We start from the raw sequence: 24,854 nt of genomic DNA, 5'->3' as shown, positions 1-24,854 counted from the left end.
CTATGCTCGAGCCCCATTGGAAACAATGGGGCTTGTGCATGGCGGCGCGGGCGCGCGTGGGGCGCAACGGGTGCGCGCACCCATTCAATTGAATGGGATGCGCCGCCCCTTCTGCCCTGCGCGCGCGCTGCGGCTTGAGTGCATATGCTCAAGGCCGCGTATGGTGCGCCCGCATATGGCGAGGTTTCACTGTAATTGTTTTGAACATTGGAACATGACACCTGAATACACCTTGTATTATATCATTCACGGAGTTCTAAAAAAAAAACCAACCCTGGTATGTTACCCTATAGTCCAACACAACTTTATTCTATTAGGAATGGTGATGTTGATTCATAAATACCGTTTGAAGATTGAATTCCTACATGACTTGACATACCTGTAAGAGGACCAACATTCCAGGCAATGTTGTTACACCAGCCAATGGCCTGAACCCAGTGAACAGTCCCAGCATTTATCCATACCAAATCTCCGGGTCTCTGAATAAATCTATAAACTGGGACATTGGCTTCATACAAATCTTCCAAATTAGGCCACCAAGAACCCATTAGAAAATTCATATTGTTTCTAAAATAAGGGGGAAATGAATGATAAATTAAAAAAAATAAGTAATCTCACAACATTCTACACAGCTAAAATGAGGACCATAATACTCTGAGTATTGTTTAGTCAGTCCCAGGAAATCCAAAGTAAACATTGAATTAGGCATGTTTATCTAGATCCCTCATTCCAGCAGCTCTGCAACAACTAGTATAACAGTGATGGATGTGAGAAGTTTCAGCAATCACTTGCTAGAAGTCACAGAAGGAGTCACAGGCTCATGGAACCTATTATCTGACCAGGAGCTGCTGAAAGCAGTTTAACCAACTACGCTGGAATGCCACAACTAGGTGTTTCTCATATTTGCCTTGGCTTTGGTCTATGATAGTGTGGAAACTACTTACTGCCTAAACTTTTCATATCATTCCCCATACAATTATAGTGAAGGATTTTTAAAAAGCAAAGAAGTTTAAAGGCTGATCATGTCTAACAGGATTTCTGTTGCTTTTGTCCTTGCCCTATCATATATGACACTCCAATGTGAAAGCCTGCCATGTGGTAGAGGGAAGCTTTTTTTCTTTAAAGTACAAAAGGCTCCAGGGCTACCAGAATGAGCTGTACCGCTTCTTTTCATTCTAGCTACAAGGAAAACATGTATTTGTATTTCTGTATTGATACTGCTGTTGCAGTGGAATGCATACAAAGTAAGAGAAGAAAGGTAAGAAAAATACAGTGGGACAAAACAGAGAAGATGTGCAATATACCTTCTCAAATAAATTTAATACATAATGTTATTTTAAAAGACAGGGTTGTAAAATAATTGGAAGCACAACATATGGTGATAGAAAATAGTGAACATACTTTTCACAGAAGTCATTCATGACGCCCCAATAATTTTCTGGAACAACAAACCATTCACAGTCACCGGGACCTATGTTTATGTTGACTGAGCAAAAGTTGTTATTTTCCTGATGACCTAATAAGAAAAAGAAAACAATAACAGTGATGTTTACAGTGATGTAACATAATGATGTGTGACATGTAAAAAAAAAAGGATGACAGCTCTGTGTTTTTAAAGATTAACAAATTTTCTATTTGTAAGATTTCATAGACAAGAGGTTTTTTCATGTATCAAATGATAGATATGTTCTTATGGTGCTGTCACCATTTTTTTTCTTCAGCAAACTACCACAGGGATTCTTAACTGTTGTTAAATTATGGGGAAATTTTGGAAAACTGACTGAGTACCATGAATAAACTGCCTGCTATGTGGACAGGATAAATGTTGCCAATATCTTACCTCCTATGTGTTTGTAGTTGTGACATGTGCACACCTATTCTGTGCACTTTTGTCACTTTGGCTCCTCTTATTTCCCTCTCTCTTATTCTAACTCCCCACTTTCCCCTCCCTCCCAACTTCCATATAAATAAATGAACTGTCCACCTGAAAAAAAGAGACAGGCAGAGAAATGTCAACCTCTGCCAAAGATGATGTCACCCTTTGGTAAGAGGAAAGGGGCTTTTGGGGGGGGGGGAGCAAAATAACCCTTCCAATCAAGTGTGGAAATATAAGTTATGAGGCAGAATTGGAACTAAGCAAGAAAAGTGACTTTACTGAGTTGTTTCATGTAGAACAGGTGGCAAGACAGAAATTGCAATTGTTTGAGGAAACAGAAAATTTTCAAATGGGGTGGGGCTTAAGGTCACATACGGGGATGGGCTAAGACGTAAGATGGATAATGCTATGAAAGCACTTGAAGGTAAGGACAAGCAGCTGGTGGAAAATCCAAGACCAAAAAGATCATCAATATAAAAATTTAAGGCGATGAGAAATAATATGAGAGAGAGAGATGATTTGTTTTTAAGTACCAGATTTTATTATTTATTTATGATATGTATATATGTCCTGTTGAAAGGAACAAGGCATCAATGTTTGTCACTCTAAAGTGATTAGTGAGAGGAAACTCTAGACAGAATGCCTACCTTGTTATTTTACTTCTCTGTTTCTTTCTTTGATCTATGTACACAAGCCTTTATGCCTCCATCCAGCCTACTGAGGTCACTTCCCCCTTCATTCAAAAGTTAGTCAGTCCTTTCTCTCTCTGTCTCCTAGCAGTAGCGCTGCAGGCGTGAGTCACTCTGAGGTCAGAATGAGGTGCCCAGCATTGCAAGTATGACTGGACACTACATTTTGACCTCAGCAGAGATGCCGCCTTTCTTTTGCTGTGAGAGCCAAAAATCCACAATAAAAATGAACAGGTTAGGGTGAATTTGGGGCAGAACACTCTGGGCATCAGCCTAGAGAAATCCTGGCAAGGGTAGACCCACCCCAAAATGTTCAAAACTCTCCCCTCTTACAACTGTAGTACTGTTATAATTTATGCTATTATGAGTAAAGTCAAAGTAATTGTGAATGCTACTAAGAACATCTTCAAAATCAAGCTGCATTAATGTATAAATTTAGAATTGCTAACTATAAGCAAAGACAAGCACAATAGTTAAGACACTGATAGTGTTTTAGATCAGTATGTAGCAAACCGTATATACTCAACTATAAGTCAACCCCATGTATAAGTTGAGGGCAGGTTTGGGGGACAAAATTATGGATTTTGATATGACCCGTAGATAAGTTGAGGGTAAAACTTAGGGGCATGCAACAAAGGATCTAAATGATGAAGCAAAGAAAAATGATGCTGAAGAACCTACAAAATTCTGGCAGGCATAACTATTTGTGCTCACCCTAATGGCTGGATAAATGAGAGAGTACAGAGGAGTCATGGCTTCCAGGACACATTACACTCTTGCCTATCATCAGGGGATGGTTCCCTTTTCTATAAGTCAAAGTACAGTATTTACATTGACCCATGGATGAGTCGAACCAGATTTTTGGGGTTAATTTTTCAACTAAAATTTCTAGACTTATACATGAGCATATACAGTAAGTTAAATACCACACATTACACACCTGATGTTCTACTGCCTGGTACCTTCATATACAACTGGACTGTGTTCATTCCCAAAATTGTATGACCAACATGACTAAGGAGATTTCCTGCTGATACCACACGCACGAAAGCAGGCAGTTTTGTAAGCTCATGGAGTTGCAGCTTCCACCTGTTATCAAAGAGAAAATTGAACTATTTATGTGACATTTGTTTGTTTATACACACACCCCCACACATTAATTAATTAATTAATTCCTTACAGTTCTTATGCATAGCCATCCATTAGCAAAATCATCACTTTGTACTGACACTGGCACATGTTGAAATCTGGCTAGATAATATTAGAGCTGCCCATTCTCAATCAAGTGACAGCATGGAGCCAGAAAGACTCTCTTCTAGGCACGTAAAGACTTTTTGTCTGTCTGTCTGTCTGTCTGTTTATTTATTTATTTATTTATTTAACTTCTATGCCATCTTCCTCCCAAAAAAGGGTCCCAAGGTGGCTTGTAAGATAAAACTTCATTAAAACATTATTATAAAAAAATTAAAAACAATTAAAATAATCTAGTTAAAATAATATAAAATTAATACAAGACATACAAAAGTTAAAAACATAACTAAAAATACATTTTCTAACACACTTCTATTTTCTAACTACTGACAAAACCCCAGATAACATTTTCAGATGGTGAAATTCTTTGCCTTTTTGGTCATTTTTCTGCACAGAATATGTATATGGTCAACAATGGTTTTTTTCTTGCATACAATTTGTTTTTATTTATGCCATTATTTATTACAATACTTATGTCCTTCCCTACATATAAAAATCTCAGGGTGTTGTGCAACAAAATCAATGTAAAATATAAAATACTTTTTAATTCATTAACTTGATTCCTACCTAACAAATCATATTTTGTATGCAAAAGGAATATGATATAGTACAGTTGGGTGCTGTCAGTATTATTTTCAATCTTTTGGTAGATCATATATTAAGGGATGAAACAGACTGCCCTGAAGAGGCTTTAAGCCACCCCTTCCAGAGGCAGATTGGGGCTATGGTAACTGCATGGTAATCCACCTTGAAACTGGCTGAAAAAGGAGCCATTCCTTTTGGGGCCGGCAAAAAGGCAGCTTTTCCTGCTAGCCATGGCTCAAGGGTGGCTTCAAGCCACTCCAGCAGCATGTGGTGTGTAAACACCACACTGCTAGAGCACCAAGAAGCCAGCCCATCTGTGAGCAGCTGGGTGGCTTGAAGCCAGCTTCCGGGGTGTCTTGAGGGGCGTGCATCGTCTGTATGCCAAGCTCCCAAGCTGTCTGGAAGCCGGCTTTTAGTCTGTTTCACCCCTAAATCCATTACAACCAAGGGTGCTACCTTTGCAGTAGCACCCCAAAAATTCTACTGCGAATATCTAAAGGTAATGAGAGAAGACTACCAAGGTATCTTTACTGACCTTGTCAATGCTGACCTTTAATAATAATGATGATAATAATAATAATAATAATAATAATAATAATAGGATTTATTTATATACTGCCCAATCACTGGGAATCCGAACGGTTTACAACACAAAAGGAGAAGGGAATGGGGGGAGGGATCAGGTCCAGCAGTTCTTCTCTCCCTCTGAGGCCTGGACCAAGGCAGATGGACCGGAGGGAGGGCTATTCTTCTTCAGGCTAGCCCTGATGGAGCTGGGCCTGCCTGGTCAACTCCCTTGCAGGCCAGAATATGTCAGTTACAGAGGGAGGAGTCTCTTTTTCCAGACTTGTCCTGGTGAAGCTGGGCCTGCCTGGTCAACTCCCTCATAGGCCGGAAGATGACAGTTAAGGAGGGAGGAGCCTCTTTCTTCAGGCTAGCCCCGATGGAGCTGGGCCAGCCTATTCTCCCGTTCATAGGCTGAAAGATGACAGTTATGGAGGGAGGAGCCTCTTTCTTCAGGCTAGCCCCGATGGAGCTGGGCCAGCCTATTCTCTCGTTCATAGGCCGAAAGATGACAGTTATGGAGGGAGGAGCCTCTTTCTTCAGGCTAGCCTCAATGGAGCTGGGCCAACCTCACAGGCCAAAGGATGACAGTTCTATTATTCTATGATCTATTATCAACATTAACTTTTAGTGCTCTTCTTTTTTTAATCTACCTTTTGTGTAATCTGTTAGTCTCATAATGTAACAGTTTGGTTACCACTTTGTTTTAGCCAGTATACTGTATGTACATAGTGTCATTAACATATAAAATTGATCTGAAATCTTTGAAAGCAGCCCTCACTTGAGACAGGTGATGACTAGGAAAGGAATCTTTTCACTTGTGGTACCACACATAAAGATTTAACTTTAATAAAAAACAACAACAGTTAGACAAAGGCATTTTTCCCAGGCTCTTTAAGTACTTTAAAATTTTGTTTCTTATTCTACTCTTTTGATTGTCTTATTATTTTGTATTATTTTATGCTTTTATGTGAATTGTCTCAAAAATACTCATTGAAACATGGTGTACTAATTCATTAATTTTACAAGTACACTGTGAACAGGCTAAAATATTAGAGACTCAAGGGTTCCATCACCAAAATGAAAATATAAGAATCACCTCTGCAAATTTTCCTTCTTAACTACTACTTGTGTTCCACGTAAGAAGTCACAGCACTTTTGGGCTCATGCCTACGAAGGGGAACCTTTCCAATCAGTATGTGAAATGGATTGCAGACCCAATCCACATAAAATTCAAGAACCTTTCCAGGATGTCCCTGAATATTCCTCAAAAGAATATGTTATACAGTAGCCCCTTCCCTTACGCAGGGGATCCGTTCCAGACCCCCCCCCCCCACACGTAAGGGAAATTCCACATAAGCTCAAGCTCTATTAAAGCCAATGGGGCTTATGCTTGCAGCGGCAAGCCATGGGCGCATGCACCATTACTCTTTCTGGCATGCAGCGCCATTTTTTCTGGTGTGGCTTCCAGCATATGATGGAAACCATGTAAGGCACACCTGCGTATAACATGGACGCACTGTAGTATACAATCTATACTTAAATTGAAAAAGGCTTGGTTAACCAAGGTTGAAAGAATTTTCCTGGGGAATAAAAAAGAGGAAGCACCATATCTTCTTTGTTATCAAAGCCATAGTTGTACAGGCACATTTTCTCAAAGCTCTGACTCTATAGCAGTGGTTCCCAAATGTTGGTCCTCCAGATGTTTTGGCCATCAGCTCCCAAAGTCCCAACCAGCTTGGCCAATCATCAGGAATTTTGGGAGCTAAAGTCCAAAACATCTGGAGGGCCAAAGTTTGGGAAACTCTGCCCCATAGTGTGGTTATAACTGTAGCAAAAGAACTTAGTGAATTGTGTTGCAAACAGGATGTCAGTCTAAGTGAATGCTTCATTTAATCCAGTATGGTTTTTTTTTCTTAACTCGACTTTTTGAAGGAAACAAGTAATGAACAATTAGCAACACATGATAAACAATCAAATTCAGCCAAATTCAATGGTGTAGTTGGAATGGCTTAGAACAATGGTTGTTAACCTTCAAAAAAAAGCAAAACACCAGGGACCCCTTTAAATATCTTTTGTTGATGTAGACACTTAAGACTTAACATTTAAAAGCCAAACAACAACAAAAACAAAGCAACACTACCACCTGAACTGAACCATTAACAATTACACCATCCATTACGCTTTCCCTCATAGGTGACAAAGGGGGAGGAATTTTTTCCTGCTTCTTCCTGCCAGTGTGGAGCAGACTGAATGGCTATGCCAAGCTCAGCCAGTCAGCTAGCCTTTGCCTTGGCTCTTGTCATGTGGCTACTCCACTATAGGGAGGTGGTGGGCTGAGCAGCTGAGCAGCAGCAGAGCTGACAGTCAGTCATCCAACCATTGCCTTTCTCTCTCTTTCCCTCCTCCTTTTCCAAGGGAAAGACACAACACCTAAAACAAAGACCTGAGGCAATACAACAGGGTCGGGGTAGAGAACAAAACTGGCTCTTCAAATAGTGACACCAGCAATAAAAACTCTTCATGTCTCTAGCCTTAGGCTGAGGAAAATACTTCCCTCATAATTTCTTCTCCTCTTCCACCACCACAACTGCTGTTACACTCCTGTACTCAAGTTCCTAAATATTGTAACTTCCTTCTCCACACTGAAAAGGGGAGCAGAGATATGGACATTTCCTTACCACCATGCTACCCTCACACATGGAATCAAACTTACAATCCTTTCATGGTGTGCATGCTTCCTGATGTGATGTGCTGGTGTTCCAAGGCATACATTTCTGTGTTCGAGGATTATCGTGGAGGAAAGACTAGAAAGGGGGAGGGAACAAGGGAAAAAACTGGGGGAAAGAAGCATCTGAGCAAAATACCAGCCCTCAAGAAAGTGTCACAATCCTAGAAGCCCGTCTTTATAGTTGCTTGTGGAAGAAACACTTCAACTCTCCCTTTTTTTCTTTCTTCATCAGAAGAGGAGGAGATCAAGATGAGAGAAAGAAGGAGGGAAAGAAAAAGCAGGCAGGCAAGTGGGCAGGTAGGCAAGGCCCCCATTCCCACTAGGCTATAAAGGGACGAATCTTGCTGCAAGTCAGACTCAGAGCGAGTTCCAGAGTCGTATTTGAATCATGTCCATCGTTCCCATTACAAAAGGGAGCAAACGGACTTGGTTTTTCTTGACCCATGTTCTCGTTCCCATTGATATTTCTCCGTTGTATTTTGACACAGGCTATTTTTGTTCCCCGTTCCTTCTTTTTTTGGTTTTGGGGTTTGTTTGTTTTTTGTGGTCAATGGATTGCTAAAGCGCCTGAGCACTTGGGCGGCTAGGCGTCATTGTGACTGGCCAAGAAGCAAATGGTTGCAAAGCCGATCTGCCACCCAGACGCTGGAGCGCTGATGTGCTTAGGTGCTCAACAAAAACAGAAAAAGGAAAAAGAAAAAAAATAATAGTTATAAAGTGGCAGTGGGTCTCCTCACACATTGATCTATATGGAAAGGGGGGGCTGGCAGGGGGTGTCATGCGCTTACCACGTTTGGAGGCCAATGGAGCAATTTGCAATGTTCGGACACCCGACAAAGCGCCTAGGCGATCAAAACCTTACTTTTAAAAAAAATTGTCTACGCGCGATCACCTTACCCTGCTTCCCGTTCCACCAGGAGAAAGGTTATGTGAACAGGGGAAAACGGCGCTGGGAATGCAGGAAAGAGAACAAACCAGGTGACACCCTCGGGACAGCCCCTTGAACACTGCTCCTCCCCTCCTAAAATACCTGTCGTTCCCATTAATTTGCCCCGGATCTGACATGGCAGCTGATAAAAAAAACACGCTGGAAAAGTGGAGTCAGGATAACCCAGGTTTATCCACCAGTGATTCAGGTTTTCGCTGGAGAAATTGATCAAAGTAGGATCAAACGTGAATTCAAATGGGAACAATGTTGCTATAATCTGTTTCTTGATTCACTTTATAGCCCAGTGGGAATGGGGCCCAGGAAGCAAGCAAGGGGTCTGGCAGCCCTCCTCAGCACTGTTGTTTCTAATTGAGAGTTCAGACGAAAAGATTGGTGCCTCCCAGCCAAAACTCAGAGGTGACTGGCTGCGGTTTGCAGGGGATTTGTCATGTGGGAGCTTCTTCTGATTCCCCCTTCCCACAGTGGAGTGGGCACGTGACAGGCAATGTGTAGGCCCAGTCAGCAAGCCTGCTTGCCTTTGCCTTAGCCCCTGTTGAGTGGCTGCTCTGCTGTGAGAAGGTCTGAGTAACAAGGTCTTAGCAGCCCCACTATAAAGGGGGGGGGGGGGGGGTCCATGGACCACATTTAAGAACCACTGGCTTAGAACAATTAGAATTGGCAATGAAACCAAAGAATAATATTCAATTTAGAGTGGTGAAAGAGACTTTAGTGGCAATGACACAAAAACAACCGTACTTACTTTTTGTCATCTGAAAGATCAATATTGGTCCCAAATTTGATCATTTTAAAAGGTCCTTTTCTCCTCCTACCACAGCTGTAACATTAAGGACAATGATAAGAGACATGGTCAGTAATACATATTAGCTATACTACATTTACTGTAATTCTAAACCTCTATCCCTTTATGACACTGCACTAGCAAAAGGTTTACAAAAGATTGTGAGTTTCATTGCAAGGGCACTATCAAGTAAGTACAAAGATGGAAACCCATCATGATGATATGGTGTATGTTTGTGACACAGAGATGAGTTGGCGTCCTGTTCATTACTCTCCACCAGAGTAGATCAACATAATCAATTATTCAATGTTGAGTCTAACACATAGGCAAATTCCCCTAATTCAATGGGTCTACTCTAGTCAGGATTAACAACAGAATTCAGGCTGGAGTGTAGTACAAACAGAAGAACTAAATATGGGGAAGGATGTAAATACCCTGAAAACACCAGATCCTGTTTGATCTTGGAAGCCAAGGAGGGTATGCCCTGGACTTGGATGAGACACAGTCAAGAAGTAACAGGGGCTATATGGTGATACTTCAGAGGAAGGAACTGGAATACCTTTGAATATTCCTTGCTTAAGAATGCCATTTGAAATTCATGGGGTCACTATAGGTTAACAGGTGATGTGTAAGACACATATACACACAACAAGAACAACAATAATAATTTTATTTTCTTATATCCCTTTCTCCCAAGACAGGGACGCAAAGCGGCTAACAGCAAATAAATGAGGATTCATTACAAACACAGATGTATTACAAACCAAAATATATATTTGCACATTTTAACAAAATTTGTTGGATAATTTATTATGATTGGCATACATACATAAGCTGCTGGCAATGTACTCGAACTAAAACTCAGACCTCTTTTACTCAAAGAACAAAGAACAAATTTGCTTGCATTGGCCCTTTCCAGACAGGCACCCTAGTACGTACTCCGTACGTACTAGGGTTGCCTGAGGGCGTCTCTTTCAGACACCCCCAACCCCAGTACATACAAGGTATGTACAAAATGGTGGCACCCATTCTATATGGGCGCCACCATTAGGATGTCACGGCCGCACCGCCTCCAAACGGAGCAGCACAGACGTGATGTCCTGGCACCACGGAAGGGCGCCTGTGGCGTCCTTTCTGCGGTGCCAGAAGGAGCTCCATTTTGGAGCTCCTTCCGAGTTTTGTGTCGCTGGCGCAGCCTTTACACGGCTGCACCAATGACACACACGAGAAAGGGGCCGAGTGGCCCCTTTCTCCTTTCCCCGCCGCTATCAGAGTATCCTTGGGGCTTGAAGCCCCAAGGACACCCCTTTCCAGGCCGCGGGGAAGTGGCCTGGAAAAGCGGTGGATCTGGGCCTCAGGGCTGCCGCTGTGGCAGCTGAGGCCCTGATCTGTCGGGGAAAGGGGCGGGTACAGGCCACCCCAAAGGGGCGGTCTGTAAACCGCCAGTGTCTCATTTTCAGATAAAAAGCCACTTTCTGGGGCATGGAATTCTTTGAGTGGTCAACTGTGGATTCACATATATGAGTTATTCTCTGCTTATGCAAAGGCTGCCAGAAACTTCTAGAAATAAACTAAGAATTTTTTGGCAGCAACCCTGTCCCCTTCTCAATACACGTGAGCCCTTACTCCCACTCTTTCAATTCCTGTACACTGCAGCACACAACAAAAGATAACAGAGACAACAAACATGGAACAGTGACAGCTACAGAGTGCAAACTATGTGAATTTACAAAAGACCACTTGAAAAACTTCAATTACAGATAAGTAACCTGTTCATATCATGGTCTCAATGATTCATTGGTATGGATGAGGAGCATGCTGATTCATCTGGAGGCAAGGTAGTTGCCAGCTGCACACAGATTCTGACAGCTCAGAATCCTTGCAGGCTCTGGCATGAAGGTTATATAGGCTAATGAACATTAAAAACTGAACCCAAATTGTTGTTTTAAAGGTGTATTGAAAAATAACTTTTGAAAAAAACTCAGTGTTACCATAGACCGCGTGGAACGGCTGCTGATGAAGGTAGGGAACAATTTTCTAGAGACAATTAATAACTCAAGCTAATTGGGGTCATCATCCACTTTGAGGTATGCTCAGAAGATACAAGCAAACTATTCCATGGGTCTCCATAACATACAAAGAACCATCTGGAGAACTGAACGATTCTATCCCTGCTCACACAGAACACCAGAGCCCTTTGCATATTGTGAAGAATGCCATCTCTTTCAGATGAATTTGAAGAGATGTGGAAGAAAACTGATAAGACTATATCTTGAAACATATAGAATTGTGACATCACCTTGGATAGAAATATTATATTGGACTTCAAGGGCATCTTATCTTTATGGAAAAAGAGAAAAGGGGGAGGGGGAATCCCCCAAAAAACCTATAACTCACAATCATTCTTTTAATTTATGTGATTCTCACGATAAGATGGAAGTCTCTAATAGCCACAGGCTCAAAGGCTCTTCTTACAAGATCTAGTAATACAATACATAAACTCCATGATGGCAATTACTTCAGAAGAAATTTTACTTGTGAATGGACAAACAGTTATGAATCAACTGGAGAAAACAAGTGAGCTGCACTAGCTGCTAAACAAATTTTGAGTAAATTCTTTGTGTATCCTAAGTTCTTATTTGCCAGGCTCAAAAAGAACTCATATACTGTATACCCTCCATCTGAGCCTCTCTGAGAGCCTTTAGGGCTGAAGGGTGGGGTATATATACCGTAAATAAATAAATACATAAATCTGTATGTTTGAGGAGGGTGTCTTCTGAGTGTCCACAAAAGCAACAAATGGTTGCCAATTGTACAGATATAATCGCTTTATGGGTTGTGTCCTTGATGCTTCTCTGATGTCAGTCACATTGAGGAAGCAGTCTGGTGGCCAAATTCTCCATGCCACAAAGTATAATGTTTGGAGAACTGGGTGACTGACTTGCTCCTCCTGGTCAGAGGAGAAGGTAATGGTACCAGGGATGTGATAGGCATAACAGTGGCTATGCTGAGGCTACCATGGAGTATTTGGACAGCTGGGAAGACAACTATAAACCAAAGAAGGGAAATTGTTATGAAAGTGGGAACAGTCAAGGGTAATTCTTCCTCAAAGAATCAGCACCCTTTTTCTTGTAAGGAAATGGTACTTTCCTTTCTGAGAGTGTTATCTGACCAAGGGCCAGCGCTAGTCCCAAAAACTTCTTTGCTGACTTCCAGAACTTTTTAACAAGTTCTGCACTGGCACAGAATAACCCGCATTTGTGAGTCACAGGGACCATTACTTTTTATAACTATTTTGAATTTCCTGCTCTCCTACAGGCAATTACTTCAAAACAAAACTGTAGATAACCAGACTTTAATCATGGTAACTGAGAAATAAGCATTTGTCTGCATCTGTGAGTCCAACACCTGATAAGAGTTTGCAGTTGACTTAATGACAAAAACTATTTTTTTCAAATGTACTTTAAAAAACAATAATCAATTGGCAGGTGTTCTAAAGTCCAGTCACCATAGAAACAAACGGAAATGTAATCTTAACTATATCTTTTTAGAAACACCTAGATTTGGTGTGACAGTTGCCCTACAGCAAGTGTGAGGCAACTGCCAGGGATGAGGGGGCTGCATAGGTTCCTGAAGGGCCTTGAGGGAGCCATGCCCCTATTATGCCCCTCACAAATGAGAGTGGTTTCCTCCACTTTTTAAGCAAATGGGAAAGAATGCTTTCACATATTCCCTAGGGGACATAGGATACAATTTCCCATGTGCTTTTGGTTTCTCAGACCATTTCTGGGCCATCTTTTTCTTTACCTCCTTTGCATTTTACATAGCATAAAGTCTATTACTGAAGATAAAATGAATTTAGAATTGTGGTAATAGCAAAAACCATTTTAGAACATCTTTATTTCACATAAATGTTTGTTAAAAATAACGACAGTAAATGAAGAATTGTGCTCCTTTATTTTAACCTATCATTTTTCACCAAAAATTACTTGTGTCAGTTCTAGCAATACAGTATGGGAAATTATTTGGCTGGGAATTTCTAGAGCAAAAAAAACCCCATTTCTTATTCTTATTTCATCTACACTTTTCAACAGCTAAGGCTTTAGGAACAAAGAAATCTACTGTGAAGTCGAAGGCTTTCATGGCCGGCATCCATAGTCTTTTGTGGGTTTTTCGGGCTATGCGGCCATGTTCTAGAAGAGTTTATTCCTGACATTTTGCAGGATCTGTGGTTGGCATCTTCAGAGAATGCTTGTCTGGAAAGGAGTTAGGTATGTATATATACTGTGTGACCCTGGAAAGGCAGGAGTGATTTGCATGTGTATTGTTCTGTAGCTAATGGCAGGCCTCAGGGTGAGAGGGTCTGCAAAAGAGGATTAGTGTCTGATTAGTGTTCATTGTCTGCTGGTAAACTCCTGACCCTGGGAGATTTCTCATTTGCATTTGTTGAGTCTTCATCTTGCTATTTTTCAGGTCTGGTAGCCAAACCTTGTTTACTTTAAGGGTTTCCTCTTTCCTGTTGAAATTGTCCAGGTGTTTGTGGATTTCAATGGCTTCCCTGTGCATCCTGATATGGTAGTTGTTGGCATGGTCCAGAATTTCAGTGTTTTCAAACAGTATTTTATGCCCAGGATGGTTTATAACATCAGCAGTAGCAGAACATGTTACAAACCATCCTGAGCATAAAATATTGTTTTTTCTCTTTTGCATACCCTCCCACCCTGAGGCCTGCCATTAGCAATAGAACAATATACATGCAAATCACTCCTGCCTTCCCAGGCTCACAAAGGATATATACATACCCAACTCCTTTACAGGCAAGCATTCTCTGAAGATGCCAACCATAGATGCTGGTGAAACATCAGAATAAACTCTTCTAGAACATGGCCACATAGCCCGAAAAACTCACAAAAAACTAAAGAAATCTATTAATTATGCTGTCTCTCCAAGTTGTATATATTAAGATTTGCTCCACTGCTTCTCTTCACACTGAAACTGTCTTCATGCCTATTTCAGAAACATGCAAACTACTTCTATGTGGGCTATTGCCATCCTGCAGAGATACACGCACGTGCGTATTAGTGGAGTAAATAATGTGGGTCTTGTAGAAGCATCATCCTTTGCTCTCACACCTAAGTGTGGCTGGAAATAGAAACAACATCAAGCTCTGCTATTTTACAGCATAGCATAAAACAGAAATCAACTGGAGTGCACCTTCAAATGGGGAAAGAGTTGGCAACTAAGAGGCTGTAGTGGGGAAAGGACTAGATCTAGAATGAACAAATCAAATTAGCCAATGACATATTAAATGCTATCCACTCACTTATCAGAAGATGTTGATTCACTATCTGAATGGTCCTTATGGTGACTTTTTTTCTCATTTTCCTCCTGCAAAAATTAAATCAAGATATACTACAAATATAGCACAGAGAAATAGAAATAAATAAATAAATAAATAAATAAATAAAACTTTTATTTCTATCTCGCTTCTCTGTTACAAACAATCGGAGCCACTTACACTTTAAAATACTAACAATGCATTATATAAATGATCCACTCCCCCCCCCCCTTAAAATGACAATTAAACCGGTGACAATTAAAATAGTCTATTTAGACTCTCTAAAAATTAAAAATAATAAAATCAACAGTTTTTCAAACTGGGAGAAGGGGCAATGGGAGGCAGAACATAAGAGAACTCAATTTTTATGGCTGGGGTTTTCCTATTTGGGAAAGGCCTGCCGGAAAACATCCGTCTTGACAGCTTTTTAAAAGCTATCTAAGCTGGTAATGTGACATATCCCTACAGGCCATTCCACAATCTGGGAGTGGCCGAAGAAAAGGACCTCTGGGAAGTAGCAGTCAATTTGGTCTTTAAAGGCTGCAATAGGTTCTTCCCAGAGGACCTGAGTGTGTGAGGCGGATTATACAGAAGAAGGCGATCCCATAAATATACAGAGAAGTGTATCATGATCATTAACATTAAATAAAAGCACGCAACTATCTTATATTGGGAAGTATGAGATCACTCATATGATATTCCCAATCATAAAAAACAGTAAAACGCTTGAAGAAAGATCAATTTACCTATTAATTTTTAGTATCTCTGTGTACAAGTTTGGCAAATAAATGCCCTCTTAAAAGTGTCAGAGGTTCCTTCACATTTTTGTTTAAAAGGCATCCATCTAGCTAATATTCTTAAAACATTGTTCTATACAAGTGTATTCATATGTTTTACAGAATGTATGTGGCGCTCCTCTTTCTCCCCATGATTACATCCGCACGACAGTTTCTTGCATCTAATTCCAATCTTAATTGAGTTAAAATTAATTAAAATCAATCTGTTTTAATCAGTTGTTTTAGAACTCAAGGTAACTGAAAAACAATTTCTTATTAAATTTATATCTTGTAAAATGTGACAAGAGCAGAGGTACTACAATTTCATTTTCTTTTTTATCACAGTATGAGATATTCACTATTTCAAATGACTATGCATTTTTATTTCTCCCAGTCCTAATATAAACAGATGTAATACATACATACATACATACATATATATATATATATATATATATATATATATATAATTCATACTTGTGTTCTATCTAGTCAAGCATTTATCTTAGTTCTTTGTTTGAAAAAGTGGGATTCCAGTTGTGCACCACCACAAATTCTAATCTCCATGCAAGGCTCTGTCACATTCTCTGAACTTTCTATCTTACCTTTTGGCCCTCAGAATCAGAGAGGCTTAATGCTTCTGGAAACCCCCACCCTCCAACAGCACTGGAATGATCTGGGAGAACACAACGCTGGCTCCCTTCTCCAACCAGCAGACGGAAATCTTCAGTGGATATCCCATTTCCCCAATCACCACTGGCAATCTAGAAAAATCCCATTTGTGTCCCTGATCAGCCCAACCAAGTACTATCAAAATCTCAGAAATCCTCACCCACCAAACCAGCCCAGCTTCTATTTCTTCTTCCAACAACACTTATCTATCTCACCACCCACAAAATCCTTTCATATTCTCCCATTTGTAACCCAGGCAACATTCTTCAGAGAAAGTAGTTCTGATTTAGTGTTTCATTATCTTCTAATTTTTTTTCTCTTTTTTCCTTTAATTATGAGTACAGAGGTATAACACTGTTTTCCTCAGTCATTCACATAAATATGTTCCTATTAAATTTTCTATCAAGCAGAAGCTGTTATTCACTACTTCAACTAAGGTGCCCCCCTCCACACCCTGTCATATTACTAGGTTTATCAAGACAATGCAGTTGTTTATTTATAACACTGATAATCAAGACAAGCATTTTCTTTTTAATAAAAAAGGATCATAGCAAGCACATTTTTTCTTACTGATGAAAAATATTTCAAAACCTTATATCTGATGTTGACTTTTATTAAGTGGACCCACATTGCAGAAACAATCTACTTTGACACCACTTTAAGTACCATGGTTCAGTGCTATGGAATTCTGAAATTTGTAGTTTCTTGTGGCACCAAAGCTATCTGATAGAGAAGATTAAATGTATCACAAAACTAGAATTCCCAGAATTCTATAGCACTGAGCCATGACAGTTAAAGCAGTGTCAAACTGGATTATTTCTGCAGTGTGGATGCAGGCTGACACACAGATGTTTGGGTTTTAGTACTAGCTTTTACTATTACACCTTAAATAGTATTTTATTTGTTAATCTTAAAGGAGAACCGAACTGAGGAAAGCACAATTTTGATCGGCTTGAAAAGGGATGTGGTTGAATTATACTCAGCATTTCTATAAAATGCTACATCTTAAAAATTATTTCTTTGCAACTGTTAAATATGCACATATGATTAATTGGAGCTATTATAAAAATGATTCGACATGGAATGTGATAAGTGTCAATCAATGGATAAGTTATAGTAGTCTACTTACCCTTAATGACTCCTGGAATGAGGAGGCCTGGTACTGTGCATATTTAGCTATAGTAGTTTGAGATTTACTACTTTCACAACGCCAGATTTTTTTTGTTCCAGTGGGGTCCCAGTTTTCATCCGATGGTTGCAACAGCTGTGTCCTTACTTCTACTAAGTGTTCATTATTAGCTTCCACCAAAGTTTTGGTAGAGAAGAGTCCTAGATCTAGACAAAATGAATGTAATTAATAGAAGAACAGCATTCCTTCCTGCATTACTACTGCAAGAACAGCAGGAGATCAATGAACATGCAATTAAGAAGTACATAAATGTCATCACATTGATTTCATCTATGCATTATACAGAAGATAGCCAGTGTAGTGCTTTGAGTGTTGGACTATGGAGACCAGACTCTGAATCCCCATTCAGCCATGGAAACCCACTGGGTAATCTTGGGCAAGTCTCACTCTTTCAGCCTCAGATGAAGGCAAACCTCCTCTGAACAAATCATGTCAAGAAAATTCCATGATAAATTCCTCTTGTGTGTGTATGCCTTCAAGTCACTTCTGACTTATGGAAACTCTATCATGGGGCTTTCTTGGCAAGATCCCTTAGGGTTGCCATAAGTCGGAAACCACTTGAGGGAAGAAAACAACAACAATTATACATTGTTCAGTTTTATTGTTTATAAATCTGTCATCACAGTACAAAAAGACAAATTAAAACTGTATCTGTAAAATTCTACATTCAATCTAAAGATAAAATCCTAATACGCATTCCACAAAGAAAGTAGTATAACTTTTGCCAAACTGACAAATTACTTCAGTTTTTAAAGTAAATCAACGAAGTATTTTTCTCTAATATCTTGTGTCAAATAACAGTTACACAGAAAGTATGGAGATGACAAATGTATTGTATCAGGCAGCTGAACATATTTCAGGCAAGAAATCAAAGTCCTGTTTGAGAAATAAGAGATAGGTATGGCCCCGGGCACAAAATAGGGTCAGGTGTTAATTCTTATACATTTCGGCATTTCTTCTTAGTGTACAAATACAAATTACATCTCAATTCTGTTCAAGTCAACTCAGTTCTCTACAAAAAAAAATCTGGTCTGGAAATAAAGATCAGCTTCATGCAACTGCATCCCTGCCCTAATAAATACCCTCTTATTTCTAATCACTGATAACAGCAGAAACCTGCAGGCCAGATGGGAGAACCTCTGTGAGCTACATCTGGCCCACATCCAGCCAAGAAGGGCTGGCATAAATGACAAGGGTCTTTAGTTTATTTTCTCACGAACAATACACAGCACTAGCAAGAGCTTATTCTATCCTTAGTCTGAACATAAAGAATTTAAAAAGTAGTCCTACTGGTTCTATGATGTATTTAAACAGGTTACATGAGTAGGGGCGTCTTTATACACTCAAGAGATGAAAAATCTTGCACAAATTCATCATATTGTTTAACTTAGCTTCTCTGAATAATCAAATTTCTATAACTGGCAAAAGCCACAAGATTTCCCTCAATGGACTAAAAGTTATTATTTAAAAAAAGAAGTAGTTTTGCTTCTTTTTGTTGAATTTCCTAATGTTTTCACAAATAATTAATTGCCAGCTAGAATATCTTCATAGTCCAAATCCAAGATATCATTTGCAACTTCAGATTACTGTGTTTGTATATAATGTAGGGTTGCTTAGATCTTGGCACAGATTGAAATATCAATATTGGGACAGATAACTTTAATTAAAATGTTTTTAGTTTCCAGGTTTTGTTCTTGTTTCAACACATTCCATTGACACCCCCCTCCGATTACAAGTTTTTTTTAAAAAAAATTGTAAAATATAATCCATCAATTCATGTTTGATTCAAAAATAGATTTTATAGCTCTAACAGGGGGGATTAGCAATACCAAACCTTTGGTTGTATTTTCAAGCTTTTCAGTTGAGACAGGTGGCTAATTTAGTGGCCAAATCCCTGATACCAACTGAGTGGCCTCTGAATTAGAAGAAATTTCTTCTTCACATGTTTTATGTCTTTATACATAAGTCTCTAATATTAAAATCAGAAGACTAAGGAACTTTTTTATGCAACTCTATGCATGTGCTGGCACCTCCCCCCTCACCTCTTCAACACCCAAGATTCAAATCTACAGATATATAGAGGTTGCAAAGAAAAAGATCTTTATTGTATTAAAGATCTTTTTAATCAGGGTGGCCCACCTGTCCAACAAGAAATAATGACTAGACTGGGACCTACTAAAAGCAACTAGTTACAAGTAGGCCATATTAGATCCTTTGCTGCCCTACTATATATAGTTGGGGCCCCAACAGACAGGCCAAAAGAAAGCTGCTTCGGGTTACTTTGGAGGGATGCTGTTTAAATGATGCATGTGTCCTAAGAGTCCAGAAGCTGCACCAAAGCTATGCTCCAGTACTAAGGACTGGAGCGCAGCTTTGGCACAGCTTCTGGCATCTTAAGATGCATGTATCATTTGAACATCATACCTCCAAAGTGACCCGAAGCAGCTTAATTTTGGCCTGTCTATTCGAGCCCTTGATGAAATACAAGGGTTGACTTTTTTAAATTGATATGTGAAGGAGGTAATCCATCAACTAACAGCTGACATCTGTACTGCACAAATTATGCAATTTGACACCACTTTATTGGCCATGGCTCTCCTTGCTATAGAATTCTGGGATTTGTAGTTTGTTCAGATATTTATCCCTCTCTCTCAGAGAGCTCTGGTACCATAACCTTCTACAAATCTCAGGATTCCATAGCAATGAACAATGACAGTTAAAGTGGTGTCAAACTGCATTATTTCTGCAGATGCAGCCTTACTCTTTTACAGATCTCTTTTAAACAACAAGATCTAAATATACAATGTAAGTATCTGTAAATCAAACTTACCTAACTTAAGAGCTCCAGCAAGGCCACGTATTACAGTAACAGGATTGTTCGGATTTGTACAAAATTGGTGTAAAGGTGGGAAGAAAGCATCACGCTTATTCTCCAACTACAAAAATTAAAAGGAATATGACAACGTTTAACTTCAGTATTTATGCTTGTTAACACTATGCAGGATGAGTTGATTCCTTTGTCCTCATCACAGTATTTCTAAGTACAGCTACTGTGATGCATGGTACTGCTAAAATTATAAAATTCAGCTAACTAATAGCAGTATTTTCAGGATATTAGGGATATTTAATGATGCATGTGTTTTGAGTGTTGAACTAAGGCTCAGGGACTTCAGGAGTTGAATCTCAGCTCAGTCATGGAAATCCACTGAGAGGCCTTGGGCAATACATAGACTCTGAAGAAGGCAAAGGCAAACCCCCGTCTGAATAAATGTTGCCAAGAAAATGCTGTGATAGAGATAGTTTTCGGGTTGTCATAAGTCAGAAATGACTTGGAGGCACACAAAAATAAATGATGCATTTACGGACAGTTGTTATGCACGGAACTAGACTTCATTTCAATAAAAAAACAGAAACTAAGTTAACAATTTTACAATTATTCGAGATACAGACTCAAGTTGTATGGATTTTTATGATTCATAAGAAATAATAAGGAATAAGTTTTACAGCAATTCGTAATTTTCAAGATTATAAAATGCTCAGATGAAACTGAAATGCCTGCAGACACATGTATAGAAAACAAGAGCTTTCACGAGAGGTGAAGCACAGAATCTTAAGCAAATATTATTTTTCTTCAGTGTTACAAACCTTCATTCCAATAAAACTTAAAAAAAATAATCAAGTTCTCTATGAACATAGGCCATTATCCTAAAAGACCCTTGATTTTCTACAGAGTACTTATCCTGTAAGAGCAACCGTACTTGATAAACCATGTTTGACAAGCTGCTTTAACAGAGCATAGGGAAAGTAAAATGCTGCTTTGTGGAGAGTGCTTGAAGCCTAGGCCTTTGTATAAACTTAAGCACCTGTATAGATCATAGCCAGAATATTTCCAGAAAAATATGTTCAACTTATAAATGTATTCAAACGATCAACCTGTTTCTTAAAATCATGTAGATGACACTTACATAAATACTAGGTGTAGGTGGATTCAGCTTGTCCTTTGGCAGGGGAGGATATGGAGGTGGTGGTGGCTTTGGAGGAGGACATTTATCCAATAAGATGCTACTATTTGATAGGCCATTTTTACCCAAATTCCTAAGAATAAAACAAAAGTTATACAAATACTGAATGAATGAGCATGTGTATTAACAGGGATACAAATTTAAATTCAAAAGTAAAATGATAAATGGAAATGGGAAACCACAGTATATTTTGATGAAGATTTTCTGGTCTAAATCCAATTGTAAATCCCAAATTCAGTAGACCCTTTGAATCCATAGAATTTACATAACTGCTGATTTACCAGATTCCCATTAATTCAGTTGCTTAGCTTTAACTGGAACTAAAACTTTGATATAGCTCTCAATATTTATTTTCATTGTATTTTAAACAGGTTTTTTTTTAAAAAAAAGATTTCCTTTCTCCTCTGAAGTTAATATATAAACTAATCTAATCTATAATCAATTTCAAATGAAATTATTTAAGACAGAGATAATTAGTGTGAAACATGGAAAAACTCTTTATACATCAAGGGAAACCTGGAAAACATTTATTAGTTTCAGAAGGTTATACAATGTGGAGGTGTTCATGCACAACAAACAATATGATAAAAGGATTAGGCAAGAGAACAGACTGTGTGCACAGTTAGTCAGCTCAGTTTTTAAGGTTTACTGATATTTTACAACCTTTAATTACATCCTCACTTTACAGTCCACAGAAAAAGGATGTGAGAGGAAAGGCAAGAATGAAGGCAGACAAGTGAGGAAGCAAGGAAAACAAGACGTTTGGTAAACATCTGCAAAATAGAGTCTTCTGACACAGAAGAACATATGGGACACACACGCATGCACACACATGTACAGTTGTGTACTTGTACAAAAAATAATTGTGCCATCAGTCTAAGTTTAAAAAATAACACAAAGCCAAACTAGTACCATACTACAAATTCTACAACAATAAGACCCAAGACAAAAAAAGAAGCCATTAGTTACATGTTTTACAGATGATAAGCACTCATATATGCATAAGTATGTTGCAGTCTTTTTGGTGACATCTTTAAAACCATCTTTTCAAAATATTTGAGCTAAAATAGTCAAAGTCTAAATCCAATTGTTACACACAATTAGAACACACACAATGAATACATAAAAATTTGCTAAGTCAATACTTTTCTAAGTTTAACTATTTAATGGGTTTACCCTAGCTGGGAATATTAACTAGATTTAGTTCAAATTATTTAATAAAATTGCTACACCTGCATACAGTAAAGAATACATAACCAAAATCCCTTGAAATGACTATACTATACTTATAGGTGAGTGAGCTATAAATGAGGTATAAATGCCAGAATTTAACTGTAAGATAAACTATTGTTGATGCTAAAAATAAAAAAATAAAATCTGCAGCAGCTACTGCTTATATGCTGCCCTATCCGAATTCAACATGAAAATCCTAAACCAAATCCCAAAATGTTTAGTTTAAACATGTTGGTATCTGGTGAACACAATTTTCTCCAGAGGATATTTGTACTGTATTCTTTCAAAATACAAAGGTGGGGCTATAAAGGAAGCGGTTGCAAAAAGGGGAACAGTCATTATAAAGCATCTGAAGATTCCAAAGGTCACAAGACTCCTGCCTGGACTGGGCAACAGAGTAAGTTAATAATACTGGGTTAATCACAGGGAACACACATTCCCTTTAATGTCTATTCTGACCCTAAAATGCTCTTTCCAGTCAGAGAAACAGCAGAATGATATTGTAACAGCTGCATGCTACCCTTCTCTTCTTTATGATCATAAGGGATCAGAAGAATCAGAGTATAGTTTCTTCCTCTGTTGCAAAGAATTACAGTAACAAGACTAAATACAACCATTTGGGGTAAGGGGACATAGGCCTGTTGCAGACAGCCAAAATAAAGCTGCTTCGAGTCACAGTGGAGGTATGGTGTTTCAATGATGCATGCGTCCTAAGAGTCCAGAAGCCACACCAAAGCCACGCTCCAGTCCTTAGGGCAGCTTTATTTTGGCTGTCTGTAACAGGACATAGTCTCTGTTTAGCTGTCTCCAAGGCTGACTTAAGCACAGCATTAACTACAGTTCCTTACCCAAACCCTAATCAGACCATTGGTTAAAGTTTCCGTGATTCTGACAAATACAGCTGAAATTTTGTTCAGCTGAGAAAGGCCTTGTTGCACTAGTGTCATTCAGTAATTTCTCCAATGGAAAACATCAATATAATTGGACCATGCTTGTTCAACAAAAGGGAAGCACTAAAGTCAAGATTCCAGAATGCATTTAAAAAAAATTAGGAAAATGAAGATGATATATTTCCTAAAGTCTGAAAGATTAGTAGAGTAAATCTTCAGTTCTCCCTCTACCCAAGTTCGTAAGTTAACTCTGAATATGAGGGCCTATCCAAAAACTAAAGTTCTTAATAGTTCTAATTCATTCAATTACAGTTTTGTATTGATAACTTAAAAAACAATTCTTAAATAATTGCTGCCTCATTCCTCCAATAAAACAAAACAAAATAATTAGACAACAGAAACGACCACACATACTTCCATTTTGATTTCTGAACAAAATACAGTCATCCTTCCATACTTGCGGGAGTTAGGGGTGAAGGAGCCCAGCGAATATGGAAAATCACAAATAACCCCTTCCCCCACAAGAGGGCCCATGTGGGTTCTCTCCAGACCCCTGCCATGCCTGGATCAACCGATCTGGGCTTTGGACGGTAGGTAGAAGGGGCTAGGTGAGCTTTCTCCTGACCCCTGCAATACCTGGATCAACTGTTCCAGCCTTGGGAGAGGTCAGGAGAGACCTCACAAATAAACAAATTCGCAAATTTCAAGTTCATGAATTAGGAGGGACAACTTTACATTAAGAGAGTGAAAAATTCATATGTAGATAAAAGCACATCTGCATCACAAAATATTAACTGGATCTGATCCAGTCAAACATGGGCGGAATGAATGTCTATGGCCTATTCTATACTGACTTTCTTCTCACAACACCAAAGAGAGAATATGTGTGTGCCTCTGTTACATCCCCATCTAGCTTTCTGCTATAAGGAAAAAAGATGGGAGTGAGGAAAGCAAATGTTGGATTTGTCCACTGAAAGGGAAGGGACAGGGCAGGAGAACAGAATCCAAAGAAAGCAATGGGGACATGGGCCAGGCTAACAAGTCAGGGAACATGTGATTGTTTTTAAGTTGGCCATCCAAAAATTGCAGACAACTGTAACAGTGACCTAATGGGCTGGTTCAGATATAACAACGCAACTGTCATTTAGTATTAATAGGAGATTAGGCGAGCCTCAAGTTCCTCCTCATTGTGGCTGCAAGGAGGATTTGGGAGGCATTTATTTGTCTGATTGGAAACAAGCCAACTTCAAATTCTAGATCACCTAGCTTGTTTTTACAAACCAGAATGATTAACTGGTTTAGGGCTCAGAT

General features: G+C 39.1%; 1 protein-coding gene across 8 annotated transcripts in view; it reads right to left on the bottom strand.

Annotated features, from left to right (window-relative positions):
* The window catches only part of KDM6A (lysine demethylase 6A), a 196,823-nt gene that overhangs the window by 16,868 nt on the left and 155,101 nt on the right, over positions 1 to 24,854 (bottom strand). For 4 of the 8 annotated variants that reach the window (XR_016280214.1, XR_016280212.1, XR_016280215.1 and 1 more), the window contains 9 exons: positions 21,364 to 21,493; positions 20,229 to 20,334; positions 17,339 to 17,544; positions 16,143 to 16,301; positions 14,747 to 14,811; positions 9,385 to 9,459; positions 3,506 to 3,654; positions 1,402 to 1,516; positions 380 to 567 (listed from right to left, as the gene is read on the bottom strand). Coding sequence is in view for 4 of the 8 variants with exons in the window: in XM_089511900.1 (XP_089368026.1) it covers positions 380 to 567; positions 1,402 to 1,516; positions 3,506 to 3,654; positions 9,385 to 9,459; positions 14,747 to 14,811; positions 16,143 to 16,301; positions 17,339 to 17,544; positions 20,229 to 20,334; positions 21,364 to 21,493 (1,193 nt within the window). In the remaining 4 variants the exon portion in view is untranslated. The remainder of the gene's footprint in view (positions 1 to 379; positions 568 to 1,401; positions 1,517 to 3,505; positions 3,655 to 9,384; positions 9,460 to 14,746; positions 14,812 to 16,142; positions 16,302 to 17,338; positions 17,545 to 20,228; positions 20,335 to 21,363; positions 21,494 to 24,854) is intronic. The other 4 variants (XR_016280213.1, XM_089511901.1, XM_089511902.1 and 1 more) reach the window with 1 other exon arrangement.

This window comes from Sceloporus occidentalis, unplaced genomic scaffold, assembly GCF_023333645.1.
Source record: "Sceloporus occidentalis isolate IW3139 unplaced genomic scaffold, rSceOcc1.0.p SCAF_2, whole genome shotgun sequence".
Lineage (NCBI taxonomy): Eukaryota > Metazoa > Chordata > Lepidosauria > Squamata > Phrynosomatidae > Sceloporus > Sceloporus occidentalis.
This window is presented reverse-complemented; position numbering and strand designations above follow the sequence as displayed.